This window comes from Zea mays, chromosome 7 (assembly GCF_902167145.1).
Source record: "Zea mays cultivar B73 chromosome 7, Zm-B73-REFERENCE-NAM-5.0, whole genome shotgun sequence".
NCBI lineage: Eukaryota > Viridiplantae > Streptophyta > Magnoliopsida > Poales > Poaceae > Zea > Zea mays.
In genome coordinates this window covers 168,070,350-168,087,376 of record NC_050102.1, presented here as the reverse complement: position 1 = coordinate 168,087,376, position 17,027 = coordinate 168,070,350, and the positions used below count along the sequence as shown (strand labels likewise).

The 17,027-nt window shown below is 40.2% G+C and overlaps 4 protein-coding genes, 1 long non-coding RNA gene and 1 pseudogene across 5 annotated transcripts in view; 5 read left to right on the top strand and 1 right to left on the bottom strand.

The window, feature by feature from the left end:
* The first annotated feature begins 6,643 nt into the window (after positions 1-6,643).
* LOC103634350 (uncharacterized) lies at positions 6,644-8,674 on the top strand. The gene is made up of 3 exons (XM_035961251.1): positions 6,644-7,346; positions 7,526-7,880; positions 8,671-8,674. The coding sequence occupies exons 1-3, from the start codon at positions 6,734-6,736 to the stop codon at positions 8,672-8,674; spliced, it is 972 nt and encodes a 323-aa protein (XP_035817144.1). The 5' UTR covers positions 6,644-6,733.
* Positions 8,675-10,787: 2,113 nt separating this feature from the next.
* On the top strand, positions 10,788-11,511 carry LOC109939330 (uncharacterized). Its single transcript, XM_020541016.3, has 2 exons — positions 10,788-10,984; positions 11,147-11,511. The coding sequence occupies exons 1-2, from the start codon at positions 10,802-10,804 to the stop codon at positions 11,483-11,485; spliced, it is 522 nt and encodes a 173-aa protein (XP_020396605.1). The 5' UTR covers positions 10,788-10,801; the 3' UTR covers positions 11,486-11,511.
* Positions 11,512-11,568: 57 nt separating this feature from the next.
* Positions 11,569-12,993, top strand: LOC103633318 (uncharacterized). Its single transcript, XM_020541738.1, has 6 exons — positions 11,569-11,584; positions 11,683-11,883; positions 11,960-12,041; positions 12,125-12,254; positions 12,343-12,494; positions 12,605-12,993. Exons 1-6 carry the CDS (start codon positions 11,569-11,571, stop codon positions 12,894-12,896), a joined length of 873 nt encoding a protein of 290 aa, XP_020397327.1. The 3' UTR covers positions 12,897-12,993.
* A 137-nt stretch (positions 12,994-13,130) lies between these two features.
* On the top strand, positions 13,131-13,511 carry LOC103633317 (uncharacterized). The gene is made up of 3 exons (XR_556454.2): positions 13,131-13,158; positions 13,314-13,378; positions 13,487-13,511. It is a non-coding gene; the product is annotated as an uncharacterized lncRNA (long non-coding RNA).
* Positions 13,512-14,045: 534 nt separating this feature from the next.
* Positions 14,046-14,881, bottom strand: LOC103634349 (pectinesterase inhibitor 11-like; annotated as a pseudogene).
* Positions 14,882-15,575: 694 nt separating this feature from the next.
* Positions 15,576-17,027, top strand: part of LOC103633315 (zinc-metallopeptidase, peroxisomal-like) — a 32,586-nt gene continuing 31,134 nt past the window's right edge. Inside the window, exons 1-2 of the mRNA NM_001347229.1 lie at positions 15,576-15,824; positions 15,931-16,006. Coding sequence (NP_001334158.1) covers positions 15,627-15,824; positions 15,931-16,006 — 274 coding nt within the window. The 5' untranslated portion in view covers positions 15,576-15,626. The remainder of the gene's footprint in view (positions 15,825-15,930; positions 16,007-17,027) is intronic.

Genomic DNA, 17,027 nt, shown 5'->3' with positions numbered 1-17,027 from the left:
ATGTAAATAAATCACCCTTATAACACATGTCAATCCCTTAAACCACTCACGCCAGGCCACTGCTCCTTAGTAGGTGTTCATCAACCTTTTTTTCAAAAGCATATTTCAGTCAATACATTGTATAATACAGGATGGTAGAACCAGACTGAGATACAATGGCATTAATATGTTCATAGCAAACTAATCCATGAAAGTTAAAACAACCAAGAATTCAAGTGTGATTTAGCCATTGGGGTAGTGTCCAACAGAGAAGAGTATTGATAATCAAACTATCATCTCATTTAGTAATGCATTTAGATTATCCCAAGGAAGAACTAATGATATATAACAAGTGTACCAAATTGTTACGTGTTCCTTCAACAGGATAAGAGAAAAACAATTTCACAATTATCAAAATAATACTATCATAACAAAAGGAAGGTACTGCTCATGTTGTGGTACCATTGACTGAATATAGAAGAAAAGAAAAGGACCTAAAGATGTGAAGCAACCGTTGCAACTCAGAATCACTAGGAAAGATAGCATGTCGTCAGGCTATTTCAGCTACATAAAAACATTTTTATGAACAATATAATGGGCTGGGATAAAAGGTTTCAACAGTACAAAAACATTTGAATACACTGTCTCTTAAATCAAGAGGAGCAAGGCAATATTTTAACCGCAAAAGAGAACTGCATGGAGAATGTTAGAATCGTAGAGCTAGATGCACAAAGTCATAACAGTCTGATCTTTGATGAACAACCACATGGACTAAATTCCTTTGCCTACCTAGAAATCTAGAATGCATCACTGTATTATTGAATCCTAATTCCTAAAACCGATGCAGTCACATTTTCAAAGCAATGAATATCATATGCAATTATTAGCTTTTTTATTGGTTCCGTGGGCTTCAGAATAAACATGCCATTTGATTTATCCTTAAATAGAGCTAAACTAAATTCAAAATAAATATTGTCACCTCGTTTGAGCTTAATTAATATAAATATGACATTCAAGTTGTCCTTGTTTTAAAGATGACATGAACAAATAAGGCATAAAGCAGGGTGGAGAGGACTAAAGGGAGATAGATGTATCTAGAATTGATGGTAGTGGCACATGCCTTCTTAGGGCAAGCCGGGAGCTATGTAATGACAAGCGGAGGCAAGGAACCACTATGGTTGCTGGAGTATTGTCTTGGCACTCATCCTGGCCTCAAGCACTAGATGGATCTGATTAGTTAGGTACTTAGGTGAGGAGGGGTGAGCTCAATTGGCTGTAGGTTGTGCTCGATGAGTTGGTACTGGCGAGCCCACATGTCTTGGTTGACTATTTTGTGAGAGAAGTGAGAAGAGATGTGAGGTTGTAGAATAGAGGACCCCATCACCAACTGTGCTTTTTAAGGAGCGAAGTTATTGCATATTTGCATATACCTTTTAATGTTTCATCGAATGTGAAGCTATTTGGAGTATGATTATCCTTCCATGGTTGTCTTTTTATTTTATCAAGAATCTTACGGTTGTATTCTATTTCTGGTAGACTCGTACACCATTGAGAAAGCTTTAAAGAAAGTAAAATGTTTGCCAACCTTGGTTCCTCGGACAATTAATGTCACTATGGAGGACAAAGGTGATGGTGAATTGGAAAATCAATCTGAGCAGATGCCAGTGATGTTCAACAGATAAGCAAAGGTGGTGAGGACCAGCAAAGTTTTAAAAGGAACTCACCCTTGACTAGGGACCGAATTGATAAACACAAACAAACATCCACATTCATTGGTGGCCGATCAAATTGGTAGTGATTGGTCTGATGTTTTGTTTTCCAATTTCTAGATATTTAGCATAAACATTTGCTCGACACATTTTTTTGCCAAGTGGTCCTTATTTTTGCCATGTAGGGACCCATATTCTAAAGGAGTTTCATTAAGCTCCCTCAGAATTTCTGATTTGCTAGGTAATGTTGAAGTTGTTTACATGTTATGGGTTTTCTTCTTGCATGCTAACTCTAAATAACACCTCTCTATATATGATGTACATGCAGTCATTTTAATTTTGTTGGCATTTTTTGTGCTCATTGATGATTAAATATGATCTTCATGGCATGTCATTCTCTATTGTTTCTACTTTATAGTCATGTTTTTATTAATCATTTATAAGCACATGCACATTTGACATCGATATCATTTAAGAAGATGTGCCTTTACTGTTTTGCATCAATTTGTGTTGTTGAAGTCATTCATTATGAACACTACTATGCCAACTGAATTGTTCTTACTGTTTTCCTCCACATGTAGTAGTAATCTAATTGAACACTCTATACCTGTTCTGAAATATCAATCTACTATTTTACCTGGATATTTCAGGTTGGAACAGAATAAGACATTGTGATTTTCTTTGACTGTCTGAGGATGAGATGGTTAAACGTCTTCTAGGCCGTAAGCAGGTTTGATTCTAGACTGATATTAAGGATGTAGGAGCTTCCTACAGTGCAGTGTAAGGAATCAGTGAAGCAGGCTGAATTGTGGAATACTATTGTGATGAACATGCGATCATGTTTTATATCGGATTATTTGTACTCATTGGATACATGTTGGCAGCTACCCAGACAGCTGGGGAATCGATGATAACATGTGTTTTGTTTTTGTTTAATCATTATATACTAATATTTTATCGAATAATTTATGTACCATCGCAACGCACGACATCTGATACTATATGGGGCTTGTGTTTTTGGCTGGTCACATCCCCTCTTTTCTTTTTCTGATCATGTCATTGCATTTATGTGTCAATCTGAATTGTCTTTTTTAAAGATTCAGTATGTTCTGGTACCTAAAAAAGATTTGTCAGATTGCAAGCATCTGTTGCAAGGTCATTTAGGCCTCAAATAGAATTTTTCAGGCTTATTTCGTTGATGGAGGGAATAAGTCACATCTTAAGACCTGATTGTGTTGTTGATTTCGGTTTCGTGGGAGTAGAGATTTTGTGCCGTCGCAATGCACATGCACATCCCTAGTAATCTATTAAGAACCTAACGTGGGCACTGGTGATACCAGTGCTTCACCCTCCGTGTTGACACTCTAGGCCCACCCACCACACCGTGCAAAAAATAGTGAAGAACGAGCACTCGAATGCCACCCACTCGCTTTAAAAACTTGGAGTTAACCACCGGAACAAATGTACCTTAGTGTCTAGAAATAAACAATAGTTATATTTGAGTATATAACAACCGTAGCAAAGCACCGGCAACTAGGCACTATATATATACCCCTATGTAATTGACTGTTGTATGTGGTTACTGAATATTGTTTGTATTACTGATTCTAATAAATTAGAAAAAGTTACCAATTGCCAATAATATACCGCGATACAATTAGCTATCTAAAACAAAGCTGACTTTCTCGCAGTGCAAAATTTAAAACATCTCTGCACATATTTTTAATAGCTTTTAATGGCTTCGACTTAACAATTTTCAACCTTTTTACAGCTCACATCATACAATAACTTTTTTCACACGTCATAGCTCACAATTTTTTACAGCCACAACTTAATTAAATAGACTTTGTATCCGCTATATTTTGGGTATATGATATTTTTTGATGGAGAGAGCCTCAGCACTATTTACTATATTAACCAGCTGAACATAACCGCGCAACCATGCTATCCACGTCACTACTATATTTCCAACCCTTAGATTGTGATCCGATGTCCCGTATAAAACTCAAAATAAAAGGAAAAAAAATCCGTCAGGTGCTCCGGAGTCTTCCGAAAGAAAGAAAGAAAAAAAATGTCAGGTGCTCCGGAGTCTTCCGAAAGAAGGCACGTGTCCTCGCTTGTGCTTGCGTGCAGAGTCTTCCATGGATTGAATAAAAAAAGAAGAAGAAAGAAACACTGCTTCACCACCGTAACCTCCTATCAAAAGTAAAGGAAGGCAGGACGTCACATTTACAGAGAGAGGAAACGCAACCACATCAAGAACTCCGCCATCACCAGACGACATCAGCTCCCCCACCATCCATCGTTCTCTAGGTTCTCTTGCCTCCCTTAAGTTCTCTACCTCCATATTTTACTCTCATTGCTACTGTATAGTATTTTTCCAGCCATCCTTGAGTCAACATTTTAGATGTGCTATAAAGTGTTGTGGATTGTTAAAAAAAAATCGATCTTCTGCGATTTCTTCTCGCTCAGCTAACCTTCTTTATTTTTTTTCTCTAAAGCGAAAAAATCTTATGTGATTTTTTACTCTCTGCGCTAACCTCACTTTTTTACCGCCATTCATCCCCTTCCAGTTTATCTTACCGCACTTCAATGAAGTCCATGTTCTCTTACGCCATTTCAGCACTTCATCCATCATTTTTTTATTTTTGCCCTCATTGGTACTGCGATGAGCGATAAATTGTTAAAAAATCTGGGATAAAATGTTTGGCGAAGGTTCCTAGATGACCCTCTTTTCGTTCGATTCCTGCTCTCTTCATTGAAGAAGATACATTTTTGGTCCCCTCTTTTCGTTCTCTTCCGCCTCTCTCTCTCTCTCTCTCTCTCTCTCTCTCTCTCTCTCTCTCTCTCTCTTTCTAGCGGAGGTTCCTATGTGAAAAAAAGGAACAGCAATAGAATCTTTTGTCTTTAGAGTTTACTGATGAAATAACTAAGATGTTATCATCCCTTTATTAAACAATCAGTATGTCACTTTCCTGGTTACGCTTTCAGCTTCTAATTTGTATGCAGTTGCACACAATTTCTCAACCTTAAATCTATTTGTGCCTAAAATATTTTCTCCAATCTTATCTCCTGTTTTCGCAATATAAAAATATTTCGTACTAAAGTCTGCGATTACTGTACTTTGCAGGGATTACGCTTTCATTCGAAGCCAGGTCCAAAGAGCTGAGTTTCTAACTATAATCTTTTTCTCTGATATATTTACTATGCTACCTACGTAGACAAATACATGTAAAATAACCGTGTTTCGCAGCAGTACGAAGTTCATCCGTAAAAAAGGTTCCGATAGCTCAATATCGACCATCAACAAAGATAAGGTATTACCTTCCTAATTCACACTATAGTAACTCCTTCATGTTCTGATTATTGCAATAATTTTTTGGATCAATATCTTACTATACTCAGTTTCGGTACGCATAATCTGTAATGCTAATTAGCACTCCCCATCTCTTTGATTGATTACACTTCTACCATATGTCTGTATTTTTTTCGTTTGCGTAATTAATACTTACATTCATGCATAACGCAATATAGTACCTCCTTCCTGTTCTGATCATTGCAATGATTTTTTAGATCACCATTTTACTGTGTTCAGTTTCGATTCACAGAATCTGTAATGGTAATTACCACTCCCATCTCTTTGATTGATTACACTTCTACCATATGTCTGCATTTTTTCCCGTTTTCGTAATTAGTACTTACATTCATACATAACGCAAACTAACATATAATACCTCGACAAAATGTTATGGGACAAGTAATTCCCCAGTCATATAGAGATTAATCTAGAAAATAAGTGATTCTTCAGCAACAAAGGAAATGGACGGCGACGACGAAGCAGATCCCCCTATTTCTCATGTGGCTTCACATGTAACCGATACTTGGGCTTTTACTCCTCGGAGAAAATTTTCAATTGTGACTACCCAAAAAAACGCTGCACTGGCACGACAACAACGTAAAAGAGCGTTAGACCAGCGGCGATTACTCACCCGAGGTACCAATGGATAGACGATAGTTACAATGACTACCAACATTAATACTTGGTCCGCTGCCTCTAACAATACAATAACACAGGTCCTGCCAAAAGTATTAGAACACCAATGAATTGTGGTTATTTTCCTGAAGAGTACATAGCTGCGCTTAAAGGTATGACAACAATGCACCTCTAATGCAAGTAATAAATAGACTCTTATATAATTGTATAATTATTTATAGATATAAAATTGTATTTCAGAAAAATTTTAATTAATTACTAACATTTTTATGTCCTATTAGCGTCATATCGAGGTCGATCATACCATGGAACACTAGATTATGAATGTGAACATTGTCATGCTTTATTCTGGTATGGTGAGAAGTCTTCTATAAATCGCGAAACTGAAAGGCCTCAGTATCATACCTGCTGTAAGAGTGGGAAAATTTATATACCTTCGTTTAGAGATCGGCCTGAACCACTGGCTTCCTTGGCAATCTTCAATGGTGATTCTAAGTCCAAGAAATTCATGCGTAGTATCAGGCAATATAACTGTCTTTTTGCTTTCACATCAATGGGTGCACGAATTGATAACTCTATTAATGATGGTCGAGGACCGCCGCTGTTCAAGATATGTGGTCAAGTACATCATCGTGTTGGTTCTCTTTTACCCCTTGATGACTCTGCTCCACAATTTCTTCAACTTTATGTGTACGACACTGCTAACGAAGTTAGTAATAGATTGAAATGTCTTGATGCTGATCATAGACCCGTTGAATCGCTTGATCCATCAATTGTACATGATTTGATTAGCATGTTAGACCAACATAATCCATTTGCTAAGAAATTTAGAATGACAAGAGATCAGTTGGCTGACCACAATAATGAAGATTTCATCATCAGAATCGTTGGCGCAAAAGAGGGTGATCCAGTTCAATACAACTTACCAACTACTGATGAACTTGCAATGTTGGTGGTTGGTGACTTCTCTTTAGATACGTACAAACGTGATATCATCATTGAAACACATAATAGAGAGCTTAAAAGAATCTCCTCATTACATCCAGCTTACATGCCTCTCCAATATCCTCTTTTATTTCCTTATGGTGAACGTGGATTCCAGCTCGGTATTCATTACAGTAATAGAAATCCTATTGGGGCAACCACAGGACGCCATATGACAATGCAAGAATACTATTGCTATCAATTCCATTATAGGAAGAATCAGCCAAATCCGTACCTATGCTATGGTCTGTTATCAAGCCAAGCCAAAGTTGACGCACGTGCTGCTATTGAGGAGAGTAGACTTCACTACATTGCTCAAAATCAAAGAAACTTACGGATGGAAAGTATCCAAGGAATAGCAGATGCTGTTAGCCGTGGATGCATAAATGGCGATGAAATGGGAAAAAGAGTTGTTCTTCCAGCATCGCACGTTGGAGGACGACGCTATATGATTCAAAATTACCATGACGGTCTAGCAATTTGTGGAAAGTATGGTCCTCCTGACTTTTTTGTTACATTTACATGTAACCCTTCATGGCCTGAAATTACTGAAAGTATCTTTCAGCATGGTCAAACAGCTCCTGACAGATCAGACGTAGTTACACGGGTCTTCCATCTAAAGCTTCATGAATTACTTCAGGATATTAGATCAGGAACTATCTTTGGTCCGTTACTGGCAGGTACACTTCTGCCTGTAAAAATTTCCAACGCAACAAAATTTCTATCTTATATTAGTTACCCTGACACATTTCTCCTATGTTCTCCTCTTCACGCAACATCGTTTGCAAAATTTCCTGATTATGTTTTGTCATTATGATCTAACGCATTGAAATTCTACATTATCTATATTTACATGCAGTGTTACATACCGTTGAATTCCAAAAACGTGGCTTGCCTCATGCACACATTATATTTTGGGTCTCCACTGACACTTCTCAACCAACACCTGAGCTAATTGACTCATTTATAACTGCTGAGATACCAGATCCAGAAACTGATCCGTTAGGGTACGCCTTAGTTGCTGAACATATGGTCCATGGCCCATGTGGAGATTACAACAAACATGCTCCTTGCATGAAAAATGGTCGATGTTCAAAAAACTATCCAAAAAAACTTCAAGAGGAAACTTCCTTTGATGAGAATGGCTTTGTTCTCTACAGAAGAAGAAATAATGGACGTGTTGTTTTCAAAAATAAGATTGCACTGGATAATAGGTACATTGTGCCTTCAAATTTGTTGTTATTGAAAAAATTTGGTGCACATACAAATGTTGAATGGTGCAACAAAACCATCTTTATAAAATACCTTTTCAAATATGTGACCAAAGGACCAGATCGTAGCAAAATGTTTCTTCAGAGGATTCAGAGCGGCAAAGATGTTCCTTATGATGAAGAAACTGATGCAAGAAATGAAATCAAAGAATACATTGACAGTAGATACCTTTGTGACATTGATTCTTGCTGGCGAGTATTTGGATTTGAGATACATAGACATTACCCAGCTGTTGAAAGAATGCATGTTCATTTACCAAATGAAAATTATATAACATATAAAACTTCAGCTAACATGGCAGGCATATTGTCACAATCATTTCTCAGAAAAACCATGCTTACTGAATGGTTTACCACTAATCAACAACATTCTAATGCTAGAAATCTTACATACTCTCAATTCCCATCAAAATGGAGATGGGATGACAAGACCAGAACTTGGCATCCTAGACAAACAAGAGAAGGCAAGATAGGACGTCTATACTATGTGCATCCCCTGGCAGGTGACAAGTATTACCTTAGAATGCTTTTGTTAGTTGTCAAAGGTGCACGCAGTTATGAGGAGGTTCGGACCTACAACAATATTGTCTATAATACCTTCAAAGAAGCATGCAAAGCACGTGGGCTCCTTGGTGATGATCAAGAATGGTTGGCTGCTTTCAATGAAGCTGCTACTTGGGCAACGTCTTCTCAGCTAAGACAACTTTTTGTCACAATGCTTCTTTATTGTCAGGTAGTCGATGAGTATACACTTTTTGGGAAAGTTTGGAAATACCTAGCTGATGACATCGAATATAATATTCGTAAGGCACTTAACCAGACTAATTATCAAATACCAGAAGATGATCTCAAGAATTATTTACTAGATAAGCTAGCAGTTTTATTTAACAAGAGTGGCGGCAACATTCATGACTTCAACCTCCCAAGGAAAACCGACAACCTAGAAGGTAGAAATGTCAATCATTTACTCAAAGAAGAGTTGTCATATGATGCAAACAGCCTTTCATATGAATCTGAAGTCCTAATTCATCAATTAAACACAGAACAAATGAAAGCCTTTAACACTATTGTGGAAAATGTGCTATCTGGACAGCCTGGCTTCTACTTTGTTTCGGGGTATGGTGGGACTGGAAAAACCTTCCTTTGGAATACCATCGTAGCATATCTGCGTTCGCAGAAAAAAGGTTGTTCTTACAGTTGCTTCTTCAGGGGTTGCCGCATTACTCCTTCCGGGAGGTCGTACAACACATTCCCGATTTAAAATACCATGTGATTTAAATGAAACCACTACTTGCAATATCAAGAGAGGAACTATGCTAGCTGAACTGATTGAAGTTGCTTCATTAATCATTTGGGACGAGGCATTCATGACTCATAGAATAGCTTTTGAAGCTCTAGACCGAACACTGCGTGATTTACTTTCAACTCGATGTCCTGTAGCTGAAAAAACACCTTTTGGTGGAAAGGTAGTTGTTTTGGGAGGTGATGCTAGACAGATACTCCCAGTTATTGAAGGTGGTTCACAATCACAGATTATAGACGCAGCAATAACTAGCTCTCCTCTATGGACTTCTATTACTGTCTTATACTTGACTGAAAATATGAGATTAAAATCACCTCATTTAGATTCTGCAAGTAAGAATGAAATTGCTTCCTTTAGCAAATGGCTCTTGGACATAGGTGATGGCAAAGTACCAGCACGAGCAAAAGACTCTGAAACAGAAAAATATTGGATAAAAATTCTGCAAGACATTTTACTAACACCTCAAAATAATAGCCTGCAATGCATTGTAGACTCCGCGTATCCAGATCTAACAGATAAGTATGCAGACATACAATACCTGAAAGAATGTGCAATACTTTCTCCAACGAATGATGTTATAGACACAGTCAACAACTTCGTTGTCACTCTAATACCTGGTGATCCAAGGGAATATCTTAGCTGTGATAGCATAGTAAAAGGACCAGACAACAACGATTTATATGACTTATTATATTCTGTTGAATTCCTCAATTCAATTACTGGCAACAATTTCCCTCAACATCAGTTAATATTAAAAAAAGGAGGTCCAATTATGCTTTTGCGCAACATTAACCAATCCGAAGGCCTTTGCAATGGAACAAGGTTAATCATTGTTACTCTAGGAGATCTGATTATTGAAGCTAAGATCATGACTGGAAAATATAAGGACAAAACTGTGTTGATTCCACGTGTTTGTTTAACTTTAAAAACACCGAAGCTACCATTCACTCTAGAAAGAAGGCAGTATCCCATTAAAGTTTGCTACGCCATGACAATAAACAAGAGCCAAGGACAAACTTTATCCAGTGTTGCTGTGTACTTGAAGAAACCTGTTTTTACACATGGGCAACTATATGTTGCTTTCTCTAGAGTTACTTCAAAAAAGGACTCAGAGTGTTGATTGAAGATGATGATGGCAAATCAACAGATGAAACCAAAAATATTGTTTACAGGAAAATCTTTTCCCGGTTTCCTGCGCATTAAGGATGATCTACAACTTGCTGTTCATGTACAGAATAATATCTAAAAAATACATTTTATATTTCAGTTTATATCCTAAACAAGCCTATTATGTATAGTATCCATGTACAGAAGATGCTCTCTGTGCCCTACAGTACTCCTGGTTCCCTTAATGCCGGTACAATTCATTGCTCTCTTTTTACCCCCCTTTTCCCTCCACTTACATACAATTTTACTCTCTTTTAATTCACTTAAGAAAGGAGTAAACTGATCTACCTGTACAGATTTCATTTGTTTTTCATCATCGCTTTGTATGATGCTGCATTATTAACTCATACATATTTCTCATACATATATTTCTTATACCATACTTCTAAACAAAATGCTAACTGTATTTTTCATCTATCCCATGTTACACAGGATGCCTAATAAACCACTTTCAGCATTGACTCTACAAGATCGAAATGCAGAGGTTCAAATACAGATCCACAGGAAATGGGAGTTTCGAGGTGCCGTTGACAATGGCCCTATATTACACATCGACATGATCCTGACAGACTGCACAGTAAGTATTAAGCACACCAAAAAATAACCTCCAGATTTAGCTCTGTGTGCCAATGTAACCAAAGCTTCAATATGCGAAAATATTTCTGTTGCTATGTTGAGACAGTATTCTATAATACCTAAAATGTGAAATACTTATAGTAGTTTTTCAATCACTGCACAGGGCAATGCTATCCATTGTCAGATTCCTTCGTTCCTAGCAGCTACAAGAGGCGATGAATTTCAAGTTGGCAAAATATACAAGATGACCCGCTTTTCAGTAGCCCGTGCAAAATCCACCTACAAGCCTGTTGATGGTGATCTCATGTTGTATGTCACACCATACACAACCCTTGAACTTTGCCACACTTCACAATCATGTTTTCCCCTTTATGTTTATCATCTAACAAGCTATGACAAGATTGATCCAGATGGATCAAATGCAAGAAACTTCCATGGTATGTTTCCTAAATATGACATGAAATCCCATTCTCACAACTATCCAATCTCTCGCCTGATTTAATCCTGGTGTTTTTTTACTATTGTATGAAACATTAGACGTCCTTGGTATTATTACAGAAATCTCTGCGATTAAGCCTGTCGAAAATGCACACATACCCTCGTCTTACAATCGACATGTTCTGATAAAAAACCTCAGGTTAATACTTTATAACATAAAGCATCCTTACTATCTTATTTTATTATTTTGCATATTAGTAGTTGATTCTTCATTGCTCAACAAACACTACATTTCACATACATTACATGCTTATTTTAAAATTGTCTCACAGCGACACATTCTGAAAATTACTCTATGGGGAAAACGTGCACAAGAATTTTCGTTGACCAACACTTATGACCCACAGAAACAAACTCCTATCGTGGTCTTATTTGTTGGTTGTTTACCAAAAGAATATCAAGGTGCACAAATACAACTTTTCCTCATAGCTTTTTTAGCCTCATACACTTCTTATCTTCATTTATTCTAATTATATAGGGGAAGTACTGTTAAGTGGTGGCGCAACCTGTCATTGGTACTTCAACCCATCAATTGAAGAAGCTGAAGCTTTTTATAGCAGGTACAACAATTACACACTTCCACGTTTTTTTAGAAAAAAAGGAAAATGGACAATGAAGACTAACATCACTTTATCATTCACAGGATTGAATCTGAAAAGATAAACATAGAATTGCCCAGTCTTGACAAACAAGAAATTACACCTCCAAGTTTTCCACAACGAGAACATCACAACCTTAAATACATACTGTCTTTAAACCCACATGATGTACCGGTAAGCATATCTAATGTTAATTTACATTACCTCAAAAATTCTTCTTCCACACACGATTGTAATTCATGTGTTTATACTTCATTCGTAGGATCAAGGATATGAATGCACGGTAACCATTACATGTATTCCTGAAGGCAAGACTTGGTATTATATTGCTTGCAACACTTGCCCAAACAAACCAAGCACTGATCCCGTCATCCGTCAATGCTCCACATGTAGATCAACAAATTACTGCTTCAGGTCTGGTTTGTTACAACTAAATATATCTGCTTTGTTCCAACCTACTTTTAATAATTTCTTTAATGTACCATAAAAATATAACAATTTACTCACTCTCCTCTCCGTTATAGATACAAGCTCACTTTCAAGGCATCAGATGGAACTGAAGAAGCTGAAATGTTTGCATTCGACAATGTTGCTAGGACAATTATTGGGAAACCATGTCCAACAGTTGTTGCATCCTTTCCTGATGCATCAGCTATCCCACCTGAAATTGCAGCAATAGTTTCACGGAAATACACATTCATTATAGAATTCAACAGCCAGTCATTCAGATTTCTAGAAAAAAACATTGCTCATCAAAGGAATTGTAGCATCATATGGAAGAATGACATCACTACCAATAGTACAAGAAAAAGATGATGTGCAACTTCCTCTCACTCCAACAAAAAACAAACTGATAACAACAGCTGCCGAATCTCCTTCTACACCCATGTCTAGACTTTCCACAGCAGACTCACCATGCGTAAGTTAAATCATACTTATCAATTACCTTTTCATTCTTAAGCTTTCATACAGTAACATATGTTTCAATCATCCTCAGATGACCCGAAAGCTGGCATATTCTCCAGCAAAGAATAAGCCTGAGGTAAGCCTATTTCACAAGAAGCAAACAACCCACCAGGTTCTGCACCAACACTTATAAGAAAATACTTTGAAATAGGACATGTCTTCTTGAAATATTTTCAGTATACAATAATTGTATTTTTTTCAGTATCCTTTATCAACTGCGCTCATTTTCCCTGTTACTCATTTACAAATAATTTAACTATTGCATAGACAAACCTCCCCGATGCTAACAGAAGCAGAGCTCCTACAACTACAATTGAGTCGCCAACAAAAAGGTCTATAATTCTCATCTCAGAATCAAAAGGTCTACAATTGAGTCCCCGATCCTCCATTAGTATATTTGCTATACTATGCAGCTAAACTTTTAGCCTACATTCATCCAGAATCAAACAAAATCCCAAGAATCAACAAGAGTAGACGTTGTCTACAACACAACACAGCGAGGTAAACGATGCAACCAAGACTTCAAATAAACCCAAACTTTGCTGCATAACTGAAGTATCCTACTGTTGTATCGCAAGAATATAAGAATATTTTGGAACGTCGGAGCCAAAATTCAGATGAAAAAAACATGTTCGTCGCTATTTTGTCTCTATATATAATTAGAGTCACAGCTTCCATGAAGCAGATCTTATTTTGGACATGCTACATGATATCTATGTACTACTATGTCATGTACCCTTCTGTATACTTATCAGGTGCTATAACGAACCGTCATGTTTCGTATATAGAATCGTTTGCTTCGGCTTGCTGAAAACGTATAACATCAAAAACAAGATGAACGCGCGCGCTGGCGCGCGCCAGTTGACTTGTAGATTTTTATCGACCACGCCACCTGTTTGGTTGTTTAGGCTTCGCCTCCGGAGAGGGTTCAACTCGTGGCAGCATTTGCTTTTTATTGGTGGATGGATTGGGAAATCGGAACATCACGGTCACACATATTCATCGCACAAAGGCTGATCGTTTGACTTTTCTGGTGGGCTTGTTAGGATTCCCTTGTGATCGTAGGCTGCAAGAAATCACTGACGGGCTGCCTGCCTTGCATTAGAAACCTTAGCTTATTTTAGCTTGTGAGCTGGTTTGTTACATCAACAACCCAAATTTCTAGTTTGGTTATTATCGTTAAGAGTGTATATGAAAAAGCGTGTGCCGTGAAGCCGTATATATAGATGTCCAAACGGGAGACATGGCCCGACCCGTTTGAGCCCGACACAATTAAGCCCGACCACTTAATCGAGCCGTGCCGTACCGCCTGACGGGCCCATAACTCTTCCCGAGCATGGCACGGTGTAGGACTGACCATGCAGGGCCGGACTAAATAGCACGACCCATTTAGTGGCCTGTGCCGGCCCGAGCCCGCAAAACACAAAACCATCCCGGCGCCGCCTATCTCCTGCGCCGCGTCGCGGAGGTGGCCCACGCTGTCCGCTAGATTCTCCAGACAGTCGCGCACGGGACCTGCGACCGCTGACCCCTTCTTCGCGCCGCGGCGGGGGCTGCCATCACCGAATCCGGACCGGGAGCCGCACAGGCGGCCCACGTACGCGGACGCTGCCCGAGCGCGGGCCGCGCGCCAGCCCCCGCGGCGGCGGGGAGCCTCCGTACGCCGCGAGGCTATGCTCGCACACCGACGGGTACTGCGTCGCGCGGCAGGATTTGCGGATGAAGCCGCTGGCCACCGGCGGCGCGACGACCGTGGCCTGGAGCGCCGCTGCGACAGCGACGAACAGCAGGAGGAGGCGGGCAGCGGCGCTGCTGCTGCTGCAGGGGCGAGCCATGACTGCTGAGCTGCAGGAGGGAGCAGGGAGCAGGGAGCAGGGAGGACGTGCGCTGTGCGCACTGGATGCCGACACTCGGCACTCGCCGCGTCGCGCCGCCGCAGGGAGGAGAGATCCAGGAGCGAGAGGGAGGAAGAGTGGGTTAGAGTTTGCGTTAGGAGGTGACGAGGTGTTATACGCGGACACGACAGCCGTCGGGTTGGGCCGTCGGGGTCTCGGGGACTTGTGGGCTGGCGGCGGGGTGGGTGGGGAAATGGGGATTTAGGTTTTAGGGGGTTTAGAATAAACGGGCTGGTTAAAAGGCCCGACAAATACCGGGCCGTGCTTGGACCAGCCCAACAGGCTCAAATGTCTGTCGGGCCCGGTACGTTATCCGGGCCGAGCTGAGCCCGGATCCGCTTTAATCCGTACCGTGCCGTGCTCGTGTCGTGCTAAAATAACGTGTTTCGTACCGGGCTAACAGACCACGTGCTTGACATCTATAGCCGTATCTATTTCAGACTGGCTCAGCCAACCGGCCGGTCCAGTCCATTTCCTACTGACGAGTCTTGAAGCCGTGTGCCGTGAAGCGACCGGCCAGCCGATCTGATATCTGACTGACCCGCGCCGCCTGTCGCCGTCTGCCCCCACCCTTCCCCTCCAAATCCAACAGCGGGAGCAAAGCCAAACCAAACCAGCTTACTGCTCCGCTCCGCTTTGTTGCCAATTTCCGCTCCAAGCGTCGCGGTCGTGAAGTCTCGTTGCGATGGATTCGAGGCCCCGCGAGACTGACGCCCCCGGCGACCCGGCCAACGGCGCCGCCCCTCCGCTGGCCGCGGCGGTGACGGCCGCGACCGGGGACGTCGAGATCATCAGGCCCCGCAACGACAAGCGTGGGTACCGCCGCGTCGTGCTCCCTAACTCGCTCGAGTGCCTGCTCATCAGCGACCCCGACACCGATAAGGTCTGCTACACCGATCGTGCTAGGATGGACCGAACGGGGGTTTTGGCGACGGGTTTTGGATTTTGGTGCGAGATTTCGAGGTTGTGAATTGTGCTTTGTTTTGCAGGCGGCGGCGTCAATGAATGTTTCGGTGGGGTACTTCTGCGACCCCGATGGGCTGGAAGGGCTCGCACACTTCCTCGGTCAGTGTTCGGTTTCATCTTGCTGCATCTGAAGTCCTGAACTCGCTTACTGCTTGAACTGGACTGAGCTTCAGCTTGATCCTGTTTTTTGTTGGTAGCTTTTCTCTGATTGGTTGTGAGTAGTTTGGAAGTGAGAAATACGTGAACACTAGTATTTTTTTCTGTGCTATCTGCATGTACTGTCGTAGTGTCGTCTTATCGCAACTTAGGTCTCAATGCTTGTTACACTGCATTTGAATGTGCATTTGGTTGTCAAACAGATATTACTTCTCTATTCCTCTGATCATACATGGAAATCAAGAGCGCTATACTATTAGGCATTAGGTGCAAATAAACATGAAAAAGGAGGATGAGCGTTGAGCGATACTCTAGGTCCAGTCAAATATGTTACTCCTCCCCTCCCCCCCTCTCTCTCCTTAAACCTGCTATATTCCATTGAGCATTCAAGTATGTACTGGTTTCTGAGAAAAAAACATTTCAAAATGAACTTTTACCACCAGCCGAAATATCATTGAATTTGATGAGTGGAGTGAACATGCTGTGCTGAATAAAGAACTTCCTTGGCATTTTTCACTATATTTCAAATTTACAGAAAGTATCGGTTGTTTGATGATATCTGGACTGGGATACTCCAGTAACCCTGAAAAAACGTGAGTCGTAGAGTCACTTAGTTTGGAGAAACTAAGTTTTATCCATAAAATCTGCAAGTATCTTGTGGCTTAGTGGTGAAAAAGCATCAAGACAACTTACTCATCTGAAACCATGCATGCATGACAACAAAACAAACGTCAATAATGTGATTGATGCTGGGAGAATACCTTTACATGTTGTCATTTTGATGGTATGCTCCCATTTATGGATGATATGCTAGTTGAAAGTTCAGTTGAATTAGTTTTAGTTGATGAACTCTACAAGTTGTCTGACATTCTATAAAGTTCCCTGAATTTTATCTATGCATTTTTTGCTTGGTTTGATGCTTTACCCAATTGCCAGGATCATTTAAGGTGATAATTAAATATCT